At 38.7% G+C, this 14,996-nt stretch overlaps 1 protein-coding gene across 9 annotated transcripts in view; it reads right to left on the minus strand.

The window, feature by feature from the left end:
- Nucleotides 1–14,996, minus strand: part of cep135 (centrosomal protein 135) — an 80,249-nt gene that overhangs the window by 49,849 nt on the left and 15,404 nt on the right. For all 9 annotated transcript variants that reach the window (XR_013547196.1, XM_078398402.1, XM_078398410.1 and 6 more), the window contains exons 5-8: nucleotides 12,214–12,355; nucleotides 7,037–7,121; nucleotides 4,721–4,849; nucleotides 3,518–3,733 (exon numbers count right to left, since the gene is read on the minus strand). Coding sequence is in view for 8 of the 9 variants with exons in the window: in XM_078398402.1 (XP_078254528.1) it covers nucleotides 3,518–3,733; nucleotides 4,721–4,849; nucleotides 7,037–7,121; nucleotides 12,214–12,355 (572 nt within the window). In the remaining variant the exon portion in view is untranslated. The remainder of the gene's footprint in view (nucleotides 1–3,517; nucleotides 3,734–4,720; nucleotides 4,850–7,036; nucleotides 7,122–12,213; nucleotides 12,356–14,996) is intronic.

A 14,996-nucleotide genomic window follows, 5' to 3' on the forward strand; every position in this document is an offset into this window, starting at 1 on the left:
TGGTGGCCCCAGCTGCTACCCACCATGCATGTCCACATGCCCCCCATCTCTCTCAACACCCACCATCCCCCTACCAGACCTCGCTTCGGCCTCCGTCTATTCACCTGCCTTCCTCCGACTCCAACCGCACGCTTGTCGTGTCTTCACCACCCCCCCTCGACCTCCCCCTCTCCGATATGGAAAGCAGTCCTCAGCAGAGGCTTCACTTTTGTTCCCCTCCGCCCCGACCTCAATGAGTTCCGGGTCTGCCACGACGTAGAGCTTTTCTTCTGTTGCCTCCGCCTCCATGCCTTTTTCTATGGGAAAAAGTCCTCACCACCTAGTGATGACCCCTTCTACTGTCTCCACCGATACGCTTCCTCTTGGACTCCCCAGAATGGCCTTCTATCCTCTTCAGACCTCTTTATTTCCAACTGCCAGCGTGACAGCAACCATCTCAACTTTTCCACTCCCCTTACCTACTCTAACCTCTCCCCTTCAGAACGTTGCTCATTCTGCAGCAACCCTGACATTATAATCCAACCCGCCGACAAGGTAGTCTGGCGCACTAACCTCCACTGGGCTGAGGCCAGGCGAGAACTCTCAGACACCTCCTACTTATCCTTGGACCATGATCCCACAGACAAGCACCAGGCCTTAATCTCACACACCATTTCATATTTCATTACCTCCGGCTATCTGCCCTCCAAAGCCTCCAACCTTAACGTTCCCCTGCTCCGCACAGCCTGATTTTATCTTCTCCCCAAATTCCACTAACAGATCCATTGTTTCTGCTTGTTCATGTCCCACTGAATTAATTTCCACATACCTCGACTCCATCCTATCCCCCCTGGTCCAATTCCTCCCTCTCCGACCAGTCTTACTGTCTCCGAGCACATTTTTATCTCTGTTTGCTTTGTTGTTACCTTCTCTCAACTAACAATGATCTATTCTACATTTTCCTTAATCTCCATTCCCTTTGTCTTGTTTACACACCTTGCACTTCCTTATCTATACACTTCCTTATCGATGTAGCTCCCACTCCTGACATATCTGAAAAAGGGTCTTGACCGAAACGTCATCCATTCCTTCTCTCCAGAGATGTTGCCTGTCCCGCTGAGTTACTCTAGCATTTTGTGTCTATCTTTGATTTAAACCAGCATCTGCAGTTCTTTCCTACACACTTAATATCTCATTAATTGGTGGTGTCAGATTTTTGCCTAAAACTTGTTTTTATATTTTATATATATTTATATATTGTTATATAAAAACAATGTTGTGAAACACTGTTCAAACAAAAAAGTTTTTATTAAAGCTAAATAATCTCAAAAATACTCACTAAAAAAAAAGTTTACCTCAGTTTTGTGTATAGTATTAGTCACAAACACAATTTTGGAACATTAACCTTAAACATATTTTGTTAAGAGGTAAATTTGTTTTATGCTGATATAATAGAGGAAACCAACTTACAACCCTGAACTTAGCTAATTTTTCTCGAAGTTCTTCTATTTCTCTACACTGTCTTTTGGTTTCATCCTGAAAATAGTAAATGAGAAATCCCCATTAATCTCTCTCCGCACAGTTAAAATATAAATAGATTTTCCTTGATAAAATATTTAACAATCAGTTGCAAAATGTTCAACTTGTTGGTCTATTATTAATTTGAGTGACAACCCAATATTTATTCAATTTCCATTCTCTAAACTATAGCAACTGATGCAAATTCCACACACTGATTGCTCATCTAATGAGCCACAAAGATGTCACCAACACTAAATTTGGATGGATGACAGCACGTTCTTTGTAATGAAACAGTTGTCCTCGTGGCCAAATTCCAGTTCTTCCTTTTCTCAACTTTTCCATTTCTGTAAATCACCCGTTAAGGAAGATCTACTATAAAAATGTTTGAGTCATACAGCTATCTGGATGCTCTCATTTCACTTTCTAAATGAGGCTAAGTGGATAGAGCGATGGGCGGAGGAGAAGGAGGCAACGGTCAGCGGACAAAGCCACCGCCGATTGCGAGAGCAGAGGGAGGAGGGAGCCCCTCGGTGACCGAGCACATCCTGTCTGTGGCAGCAGCCTGAAGAAAGTGCTCTCCAGAGACTACAACATGAGCCACAACAGCAGCCGTATCACCGGATCATGCGGTGGCTGAAGAAGGGCTTCCTGGTGTAGTCAGTTGGGGTGGGGCAGAAGCCGGCACTCTAAACGGCAGTGGGTGGCTTCGGCAGATCCGTCCGCGATTTCCAAAATCCATTATACAATGGTCCGTTAAAATGAGGGTTTACTGTAAAGATATTTAGGCAAATCAAGAGTATTCCACTAACTTTCCATTAGTGCCTCATAGACCATGGAAAGCCATTTAGGAATCAGAAGCAAATCATGTGCAAAATACTTAGGCTGAAATTGTGATTTTTAAACTGCCAAATAAGGGACAATAAAGTATTTAGAAATAAATTACTTATTTCAGAATAAGTAAGTTACATTTCTGTTGAAGTCAGCCTTTCTTTACCATTGAAAAGCATTAAGGTGGATAAATTCCTACGGTCTGATGGGATCTATCCCAGGTTAATGAGGCAAGAGAAGAGATTGCAGGGGCCTTATCAAAGATCTTTGCATCTTTTCTTACCACAGGCAAGGTCCTGAAGAAGTCCAGAGTAGCCAATGCCATTCCTTTGTTTAAGAAGAGAAGTAGAGATAAACCAGGGAATTATAGGCCAATGAGCCTTACAGCAGAGGGATCTTGTGATCCAAGTCCATAGGACTCTAAAAGTGGCAACACTTGTAGTTAAAAAGTGATAAAGAAGGTCAGGGCACTGAGCATGACAGTCAGGAAATTATGGGGAAGTTTTATAAAACTTGGTCGGCCGCAAGGACATGGAGACTTTAAAGAGGGTGCAGAAGAGGTTTACTAGAATGCTTGACCTGATTAGAGGGCATTAGTTGAGAAGAGAGGTTGGAAAAAGCTAGATTATTTTCTCCTGAGCGTTGGAGATTAAGGGAAGACTTGACAGAAGCATATAAAATTATGAGTTGCTTAGATAGGTTAGCCAGTCAGAAACCTTTTACAAGAGTGGAAATATCAAATAGTGGGCACAGCTTTAAGGAAAATGCGGGACCATTTTTCTTTAAATGCAGAGGTGCTTTGTGTTAATTGCGCTGTCAGGGGTGGTGCTGGAAGAAGATATGACAGTTACATTTAAGTTTATAGGGACATGTAAGAAATGGAGAGAAATGGATCACATGCAGGCTGAGGGGATTAATTTAACTTGGCATCATGTTCGACAGAAACATTTGGGGACAAATAACCTGTTCTAGTGCTATACAGTTTTATGTTCATTGTACCAAAATATATTCTCAGGGGTAGGAATGATCAAATTCATATTCATAATTCTAAGATATATTTTGTAAATTATCTCAGTCTAAAAGCAAAAATATATTTGCATTTCAAGATTTCTATAGTTATTCAAAATGTTAAGAGCTTTATTTTTTTTGAGTACCGGGTCCACAATCTACTGTGTATAAATTTAGGTACCTTTGCTTCTTGAATTTCTTTATCAGCAATTTCCAGGGCAATTTCTTTATCCCGTTCTAACTGTTGTGCCAAATGGTCAATCTCATTCAATTCATTGCACAAGTGCTCGTTTTTAGTGCTGAGGTTTACAACCTCATTCGTTGCCTCGCTTTTTTTCTCCAGAAGTTCCTTCATCTGCTTCTCCAGATCACAGTTAGTTCTCTGAAGGTATTCAACCTGCAATTTGAGGTTCAAATTAAATTAATCTTAAGTATGCCCTCTTTCCCATAATGTGAATGCATGTTTGAATTAGCAGAAGTTCATTCTCCTCTCATTATCATTCCCCTTTATCCAAAAATCTTTCCCTAGTTACAAACAGCAACACCAATCTTTACTACCTCCTCTAAGCAGAATCCCACTGACTACTTTTTCACAGTTAACTGGTCAGACAGTATTGGCAGGCAAGAAGTGAAGATAAAAGCATAGTCACTTGATCGTCAGCTTAAAAACGAAAATATCACGGGACAGAGATTAGATCAGAAGATCGGCACATGGATAGAGACATTTTGGCCACCGAGTCAGCATCACCCTTTTGCATCAAACCTTTGCTATTCCCATTGTTTACTCTTCCCATATTCTCAGCAACTCCCCCCAGATTCTATCACTCATCTACACATTAGGGGCAATTTTAGTGGCCGATTAACCCAACAATCTGCACATCTTGATGCTTTCAAGAGAGAGAGCTAGATAAGCTCTTAAAGATAGCAGAATCAGGGGGTATGGGGAGAAGGCAGGAACGAGGGGCTGATTGTGAATGATCAGCCATGATCACATTGAATGGCGGTGCTGGCACGAAGGGTCGAATGGCCTACTCCTGCACCTTTGGGATGTGGAAGGAAAATTAAGCAGCTGGAAGAATTCCACACAATTACAGAAATGTGCAAACTCCAGTTAGCATCTGAGGTAAGTCTGACCCCCAGATGAGGTATGCTTCTACTAGTTATGCCACGGTGCTGCCAAAGTGAGCATTCTAGTGATTAGGTAAATTCCCCCTATGAATAGAGTAACATTCATCTTGTCATGCAAATTCCATCAATATCTCTCAATACCTGCATATTTCATACACACCTATATGAAAATTATGAAATATGTATGAGTATTTTATAATTAAAGAGTATAATCAAATCTTAGCCTCTTACTACTTATTCGGATATTAATTCACACCTGGAGGTTTAAGTGTGCTATAAGCCGTTCATTGCTTTTGTTTTTGCCTTCAAGAGAGATAACATCATGAGGCCGACCACCTTCCAGTGATCGGTTCAGGCGCTCTATTTCCTCATCTCTTGCGTCAACCTGCAAAGGAATATACAAAGATATATAAAACAGGACACAATTTAGTGACTTACCCCAATTTAGAACTTCAGCTTGTGGACCACCCCTGACCTTATCCATAACTATTTTAAAGCTAACAGACTTGCCCACTGACACTTCAGTCACTTGCCCTTCCCAATTTTCTAAAAGTACGTCAAGCTTTGCCCTCTATCTTGCTGGGCCTCCCACATATTGGCAAAGTAAACTTTCCTGAACACATTTGGGACATTCTATAGAACTAAAAATCAACCTTCTTAGACTAAAGCAAGACACTTGACTGTATGGATTACACAGAAATTTGCAAAAAACTGAAGAAACCATCTGTACCATAACAACTGATTCTTATTTTGATAAATATCTAAATCAAGCAAGAAACCTATGAGGACAGGTGATGGAAACATAAAATGATCCCACACTGACATAGAAGAGAGGCAGTGTTGCATCTTATCACCCCATTGCTAATCTATAATATGAGTACTTTATGAAAATAAGTAGTCTGAAAGAGGTTGAGACAGGAAAGTTTGAGATTGTACAGATGATGCTCCACTATAACAGCTTGAAATGAAGACGCCTTGAAAAAACGTCAAAGAGGTTGTGAGAGCCTATGAATATCAAGACAAAGGTTATGTCATGCAGATTGTTTAAAGAATTCAAAGCAATGATTAAGTGGCGATAGTGGAATGATTCCGTTTTTCATGGAGCCAGTAGAGAATTGGGAGATAAAGCAGAAGGACAAAATAACAGGCTTGATCAAAATAATTAATATGTGACAATCTAAAGGATTATTAGTTTTCTCAGTAGTAACGTATACATAGGATAGCTGAACTGTACAATAGAAAACCAAATATAGCTTACTTCCTCCCTTAGAGCCAGAAGACATATTTTAGACACATGATGTCAACAAGCAATGGAAAAGACAGCAAATAGAAGGAAAGAAGTGAATTTGATCAAATAATCTACTAGAATATCTCTAAGCAGATGTGGATAGCCATTGTGAAGGGCTCCTTTGGATACAGCACTGGGCTATCCAGTTACCAAGAATCAACGCTGTCTTAGAATATACTGAAATATACTGAAGTAGCATCCACATCAGAAAACTTTACCACAATTTGTGCTTGAAAAAGGGGCAGTTATCTTTTAATGTTGAAAATTCAGACACAAATTTGAAGCAGTCATCTTTTATAAACTTGAAAATTCAGATACAAATTGTAAAATAGGTGGATTAAAAAAAATATTGGCTTTTGATGTGTGACTTCATAAATTATTTCCATTGATTCTTGCTAACTGTAAATAACTCATTTTGATAATCTGTAACATTATTTTATGCTCCAAAGTAATTCCAATATAACTATTACATAAAGATTCAACAGTAAGCCAACATATATATATGATTACGTATTCACCAATTTGCAGATATAAAATATACTTCTCAAGAATTTCATTTTTAGTATATAAAAAACACTACTATTTAGATTCAGAATCCCCAACATCGTTCCCTTAATTTTGAAAGTAAATAAAGTAATTTATTAAAAATATTTGTCTGATTGATATAAAAATATAAATAGCTGGCTTTCAAATACTTTACTTCCACGATTAAAAATTCCCAATTCAAATAATTCCGCAGTTTAATTCTGTCATTAGATCAGGACATAATGGCTCAATAAAATCCAGCTGATGTTACATTCAGCAAGCATCAAGGAATCTGGAATAGAAGAATGAACCACAATTTTCCTGTCTATAAATGGACCACAAAAGAAACCAATGAAAAGGCTGTGAATGTGAATATGAGTGAAAACTCAACCAATATTGGAGCTGTATTTTCAAATGAAGGGTTACAAAATCTACAAGCGCAATGGCTTATATAGGAATACACCTGGCTAAGCTACAATGGGGGGGGAGAGAAAATAAAGAATGGATCATAGCTTGGCCGTGGGACAGATTTGCAGACCACAACATAAATAATTTAATATTTTCGATATCTCAGCCATAAAACTATCACTTCTGAACACACGTTTAGTCTTCTGTGAATGAAATACTGAACTCTTATTAAAGAATGAAACCAGGAATATGTTAGCAATCAGCTGAATGGAAAATAAAGAACCACGTTTGCTCAGCTGAAAATAATTTATTTTAAATAAAAGCAACACACTTTAGTTTGCATGCTCTCACCTGCCTCTGGAATTTTCTCATACCACGATCTGATTTATCCAGTTCAGTCTTGAGATTATTAACAGTATCTTGAAGACCCATTATCCTGGTAAATCATGAAAATAAGTCAAAAGTAAAGATCACATAAGGATTATTTACATCCAAATGTTAGTGGAAGAACAATTAAGGAAAATATTTCATTAGGAAAGTAATATTTATAGGACAAAAATAAAAGTAAATTGAATGTTAAGTCACTTATGGTGAAATGTCATCTCAAATATGAAATTCATTCTCTCCAAAGACTTTGGTTGCTGGGTCAACTAGAGATATAGGAATTTATATGCATAATACAAACAACGTTTTGGGTTTTTGTACCAAAACAGAACTAAAATTAAAACGAACAACCACCAAAACATTACTTGGTGACTCTTTTTTTAAGCATTTCATTATGGTCTTCCTATTGTCAGGGTCAAGAATCTCATTGATAGGCAGCCAGGTATTCTGATGGGGAGAGTGAACATCCAGAGATTGTGGCCGGTTTCATCATCATCAAAGGTTTCAATAGAAAATGGGAGGCTAACTGAGTGTAAGGAGTTTGGAAAAAAAAGAAACAGGATATCAAAGATATATACTTTTTAAAGATAGTGTAGAAACTGGCTCTTTATCCCACCAAGTCCACACCGACCATTGATCACCTATACACAAGTTCTATTTTATCACACTTTCGCATCCTAAGCACGAGAGGAAATTAAGAGAAGCCAATTAACCTACAAACCTGTTTGTCTTTAAGATGTGGGAGGAAACAGAGTGAGCTCCCAGAGAAAAAGAATGTTAGTGTATAATGCAGAAACCCTCATTACTGTTCAAAAAGAACTTAGATATGAATTTAAAGACCTATAACTTGCAAAGCCATTGGCTGGTGTCAGAAGGTTGGATTAAATTGAATGCTTCCTCAAAAACACACTCATGGAATTGGTCAAATGGCATCAATAGACAATAGGTGCAGGAGTAGGCCATTCGGCCCTTCGAGCCAGCACCGCCATTCAATGTGATCATGGCTGATCATCCTGTGATGTAAATTTTTTGTATGATACTAGTTTGGTTTAAAAAAAAACGTATCAGTCAGGGATGAAAAAATAACTGATCCAGTCCCAAATGTTGGCTACTGTAGGGAGTTACAAATTTTAATGTTCCTCTCGGTGTACTTTGCAACTTCACCCTAAGACCATGAGACATAGGAGCAGAATTCGGCCATTTGGCTCATCAAGTACACTCTGCCATTCATTCATGCTTGATCTAGTTTTCCCAAAAGTTCTTGTCTTACAATGCCAGAGACCCAGGTTTGATCCTGTCTACAGATGTTGTCTGTACGGAGTTTGTACATTCTCCCTGTGACCGCTGTGGATTTTTCCCGGGTGCTCCGGTTTGCTCCCATACTCCAATTTTTTTAAAAGTTTGCAGGTTAATTGACTTTGGTAAAAATTGTAAATTGTCCCTAGTGTGTAGGGTAGTGCTAATGTATGGGGATCGCTGGTTGGCATGGACTCGTTGGACCAAAGGGCCTGTTTCCGTGCTGTATCTTTAAACTAAACTAAACTAAACTAAGAAATTAATTCCGCAGATTCACCACCCTCTGGCTAAAGAAATTCCTCTTTATCTCCATTCTAAAAGACAATACCAGAAAGACAAGACAGTCTCCAGACTCTGCAATCAATCAGAAACTATTTCCTCTAGCAGTTCGCTTTAAAATTTTGGAAACTTCAATCAAATCAACCATCTTTTTAGATTCCACATAATAAAATTTTTAAATCTCAATTTACATAACCAGGTGTTATTGTGGTAAATCCGTTCTGTATTTCATCTAATACCAACAGAGCTTCCTCAGCTTGCAGACAGAGCTCCTCATCCTGGTTAAAATGTGGCGCAACCAGAATTTTAGACATCTCAAGATAAATTCTATCATCTTATATTCTACGTTATAGGGCCCTTTACCTTTCGAGTTATCCTCTGCAGTTGCCCATGACACTAAGAACACAGAGGTATGGATTTCACTCTACATCATCCCCTACAGCTTCCAACACTAACCCCCTCTTCAACCACAACAACCACATCCCTTTGGACTTTCAAAACTGTTAAATGTTAACCATTGTGTCCTACCTTTTTCAAATTCAAACTGATTGACCAAAGCAATTGACTACATAGAAATACAAATAACAATCTATCAATCTCCTTATAACTTAAAACTTAATTTCACTTTGCTATCTCTTCAAGACATTGATTATAAACATCTTAAATTCCATGAATCCAGCCCAGATCCTTGTGGTACATCATTGGTAATATATCCCAAAATTATATTTTCCCAGGTTAATTGTCTGATTAATAATTTGCCTCAGTTTCATGACCTTCATTGAGCCATCAATTAGGACAGGTAGCGCCCAGTAAAAGGCAGGCTACATGAAAAATTTACTAATATATTTTACATCCAATATCAGTGTGCCTCTCTTAAGAAACAATCTATTAGGTTACCGTCACTCAATTTATTTTGATATTACCATCTCAATTTGCAAGTGTGATAAATGAACTGCAGATGTTCTCATAAATCACATCATCATCTATGGTCTACGAGGATGCAACTGACCAACCTAATTGTTTTCAAACCACACAAGGCTGTAAAATCCTCACCTGTGGCCATTGTGATGACAACAAACGATTTTGGAGACAAATACAAACATAGCCAAGCTCATTGATCAAGTCCTCAATTTAGTGGCCGACACATTTTTTTCATGTTGGGGCATACTATTCAAAATTAATAATGCCAGAAAGATCAACAGAGCAGCTTCATTCTAAGACTATTAATGGTTTTGTGACAGTTGACACAATTTACACGTCTGAGAAAGTTGTAAGTTGAAGTCTCTCTCCAGAAATTTGAGTACAAAATGTTGGCTGATATTTCAGTTTAGTAAATGAGGGAATGGTGCACCATCGAAAGACTTGGCATTAACGAAGGGCCTAGTGGTCTCAGTTGAAATTATCCCATTACATTATTTTGAAGAAAAGCTGGTTGCCTTCAACCACCATTTATCCATCAGTCAACATCATTACAAGTCATTATATGGTATTTAAATACTGCTGTTTGCAGCAGCTGCTGTGCGCAAATCGGTTGCCATGTTTCTCATGTAAAGGGTTATCAGAGTTTCATAGCATTGAAACAGGTTTTTTGCCCCGAGTTCATGCCTACCATCAAGCATCCATTTACACTAATCCCATTTTATATCGCCCAGATTTTACCACTCACTATACACTTGGGCAATTTACAGTGGCTGATTAACCCACCACCTTTGGAATGTGGGAGGAAACCCAGTCAACTGAGAGAAAATGCAAATACAGACTGCACTGGGGGGGGGGGGTCAGCAGCAAACCCAGGTCACTGGAGCTGCGAGACAGCTGCTCTACTAGTTGTGCCACTGTGGTGACAATTGTGGGAAATGCTGTTAGGATGCGTCTTTCTATTGTATATTTAGGAATTATTACGTAAATTTAGTGAGATGTAATTTTATGGCTGTACTCCCGATTTCTTACTGTTCCATGAAGGTGTTGGTGATTTACCTTTAATCCTCAGGAAATGTGTATGGCAAAGACACTTAAGGCATTGCAGAATTTTCATCCAGCAACACAAAGTATAATTTACTTTAATACCATGATGCTGTGTGATTAAAAGATATTACTCCCATGCACCTTCTTCCTTTGACTTGAAGATGGTGCGCTTAATAAATAAAGACCTCAGCATATGTCTAGAATTAATTTTGTACATAGTACTCTTTGGATAGAGCAGACAAATGTTTAAGTTGGGGAATGAAATGTTAACCAAATGTAAAAAATAGGTGGAGTCTCTTGCCGAAGAATATCTGTACAAAATAGTTATGTTAATTACCTGGCAGCTCCCGCCAAATTTCTGATCAAAAATCATCCCAGGATGCTGATGATGGAACTCTCGGGAATTGATTCCCATTGGAGGTTGAATTTTTTTGTTGTATGGATGCCTTGCCCACAAGCTGCAAACATTATTTATTACTTTAGCCCAGGCACTGTCGTTGGACAGCAACCATTTTATTTATTCCACTGCCATTTCCTCACATTAAGACGACAATATAATTCTCTAGGCTTGTACTAGACTTCAATAATAGCTTGAAACAACAACGACTTATTGTGTCTGATATAATTCTGTTTGCTGCAATAGCTCTTCCAGATACCTCCTGAAATGAGTTTTTCTAGGATTCCGTAGCATCAAGGGAAGTCACATATACCTCACCTTCGCTGTCTGGATCAAGACTGTTATGAGGTCTGAAACCGAGTACTGAAAATTTAAGTATCAGCACTTGGATTATTGCTGAGTAATGGGTGTCTGAATGCAATGTTAAAAACTCCTTCCATAATTTGGTGGCAATTGGAGTAGGGGAAACAAGGTAATAATAATCCATTATTTTTTTTAATCGTTTTGTCTCAAGGCATGGCTGGACAAGTTCTGCAAGTAAGAATTTTCTTGTTCCGTTTCAGTACATATGACAATTAAACACTATTAACTCGACTTTGACAATTGCTGGACAACTGTCAAACTGATGCTAGAATTGTTGATGTAACAGAATTGCTTAACTGGAAGCATAACTAAATCTTCTAGACCACCGCCATAATGTTATCAGTATTTGTAGCCGTAGATGTGTCCTGTGTACTGTGCGTTGATATTATAGAGAGTGACTTCAACTTAAAAAATAAGACTCAGTAACATTTGCAAGTAAAGATCGTTGTAAACATTTCAGTACTGTCCTTCTCACTCACAGGTCGGAGTGCTACTGACTGAACCATAGATGATGCTATGCTCTATATGCTTGATTATCCAAATTCCTTGGAATCATTTACCAATAAGCCTATTCTGAAGATTCAACTTTTCTACCAGCCTTTTCTTTTGAACTGAGCTATTGTAAGTTCAGTGTTTCTTATTTTGCAATTAGAATTAGGTCATTATTCATATGCCCTATTATGTAAATTTTATCCACATTAGGACAGTCATTAAAGGCTCTGGTTTTAATCTGTAAACTAATATCAAAATTAAGTATTGTTTTACACTTTCTTAATAAACAATACATTTATTAAGTTCTATAATAATTGAATATATAGCTTTAGGAATTACAAATTATAAATACCTATCATCAGCCACATTTAAAAGGTCCAGATAGTAGGGATCTTCAGTATGAATTTGCGGAGCTGATGCAATCCCTGATGGAGGAATTGACTGATCAATTTGCATTCGCTGTCGTCGAAATGGGATAGTGCGCCTTTTGCCACCTGCAAAGTAAATAAAAGTTAATTGTTCTGCACCAAGGTTATTAAGATCTCACCTCATTTGTTCAGGTTTGATGTACGTACGTTCCATGCTTGGTCCTAAACTAAAACTGATTTACTTGTTTTTTTTACTTTTAGGCGCAGAATTGAAATAATTATGTCCAATAAAATAAATTAAACCAACACCAATTAATTTGGACATTTCTACCATTTGACAACATTTTGACTGTGATTTCAATAGTCCTCCTGATTACAGGAGTATTCAAAATTCCTGGTAACTGGGTTACATAGGTCTATTTGTTCTATGATGTCATTTTATGACATAACCTTCAGTGATGCAATATTTTTATCAACCATTTGGCGAGAGACATGTTAATGTGATGTCAGTGGCTTGAACCTTCTTCAGAAATGCCAGCAATTCCATGTAGAACAGTCAGCATTTATCTCTGTAACTGTGGAAGGTCATGAAGCTCTAAAGTTTAGTTTAGTTTAGAGATGCAACATGGAAAAAGGTCCTTCGGCCTAAGTCCACGATGACAATCGATCACTGTACACTAGTTCTATATTATCGCACTTCAGCATCCTGCACAGTAAAGGCAATTTACAGAAGCCAATTAACCAACAATCTGCATGTCTTTGGAATGTGGGAGGAACCAAAGCACCCAGAGAAAACTAATGCGGTCGCAGGGAGACAGGGAAACTCCACGCAGACAGCACCCAGTCAGGATTGACCCCAGGTTTCCGGCGCTGTGAGGCAACAGCTCTTCCGCTGTGCCATTGCACTGCCGCAAAGTCCCAAATTTATATACAGTTGATTGCCGAGGATTTCTCAATTGTGCTTTAAAGTTGGGCATCAATCGAGTTCAGCTAGTGATTGCTAATTCCCACAAGGTTCCAAAAAACATTGGGAAATGTACTGATAAACCTATGCCAGCTCATAGTGCAAGAGTTGCAAATTGTGCATTTGGAAAAGTATTGGCTCTGAGGAAGAATGGTTAGAGTAATGTAATTTACAAATATTTACTGTTAATGTACAGCTAATCTGAAGAAAATGAGGTTTGATTTATTTTAAATTTTTCCATTTTAGGTACATTTCAAGAATACACAATAGTATGGTTAATTTTTCATTCGTACTTGAGTGCTTTTGAATGTTTAAGACATCACATGTCCTCACTGTCACATCTTTAATAGCCAGTAAACTGGTGACAATGCTTAACTGGCTGTTAAATTAATTCTGTGGGCCAGGCTTGCAACTGCCTAACAGAAAGACACAGCATTGAGCTGTGCTCTGCTTTTCCAATCAGCTGAAGCTGGCCCACCCAAGATGTTTGCAATGTGGGATTTGCTATGGGTACTAACACATTTAGTGGCAGATGGCTCAACAACGCAGGTAGCAACCATATCTTGCAACAGCCACTATTGTAAAGTCCTATTTTTTGTAATCTTTCTGGTCTATATTTTATGCTTATAATTTTTTTCTGCACTGTCTTTGTCCAAGGCTACAGACAAGCATTTACGCCTCTCTCCTTCGACCACAAAACATTTAATTAAGGCAGCATTAAAATTCTATCATAAGAAAAAGTAGGAAATACCACAAATTGCCAACAATGGTGCAGTGTAGTACAAACTTTCCCAGAGGATAATCTGAGGTTGTTCACGAGTGACCAATTAAATGGATATTTGGCTGAACTCAGGATCTAAATTCTACTATCTACTTCCTTGGTGACCCTCGGACTATCCTTGATCGGACTTTGCTGGCTTTGCCTTGCACTAGATGTTATTCCCTTGTATCAAAACACTGTAAATGGCTCGATTGTAATCATATATTGTCTTTCTGCTGACTGGATGGCACACAATGAAAGCTTTTCACTGTACCTCATGACAATAAACTGAACTGAAACTCTACATAGTTACCTAGCAATTGAAAACATCCAATCAGCATAGAAGCAGTTTACCACTGGCCCACATCATTGCTGGATCCCAGACTGCATAGCATGATTGCTCCCCAGTCTGGCCCTGTGGTTGTACTTCCTTTTGTGGCTGTATGCTTCATGGCAAAGGCTTCACCATGGTGAGTGCCGTGAATACCAAGTAAGCTTCAGACAGCACCACAGCCTCCAAGATAGCCTCTGATAACATAGGCCATCAGAAGGCTATTTTAGCTTCCAAATGTCTAAAATTGTAAATTGTCCTTAAGTGTGTGTAGGATAGTGTTAGTGGGGGATCACTGGTCGGCACGGACTCGGTGGGCCAAAAGACCTGTTTTCACGCTGTACCTTTAAACTAAATTATTGATGAGCTTTCCGACTGCTTTAGCCCACTATAGAAGAATGTGCAGATCAGTCAACTCTTTTTTAAAATTGAAAGATACAGCATGGAAACAGGTCTATCGGCCCACCGTGTCCACATTGACCACCGATCCCCCGTTCACACGAGTTCTCTGGTATTGCATTCTCATCCACCCTACACACTAAGCTCAATTTACAGAGGCCAATTAACCTACAAACCCTCATGTTATTTTGATATGGGAGGAAACTGGAGCATCCAGACGAAACTCAGTCACAGGAAGAACGTACAAACACCACACAGACAACACACTTGGTCAGTCTGGAACCTCGGTCTCTGGCACTGTGACACGGCAGCT

Source organism: Rhinoraja longicauda, chromosome 1 (assembly GCF_053455715.1).
Source record: "Rhinoraja longicauda isolate Sanriku21f chromosome 1, sRhiLon1.1, whole genome shotgun sequence".
Taxonomy (NCBI): domain Eukaryota; kingdom Metazoa; phylum Chordata; class Chondrichthyes; order Rajiformes; family Arhynchobatidae; genus Rhinoraja; species Rhinoraja longicauda.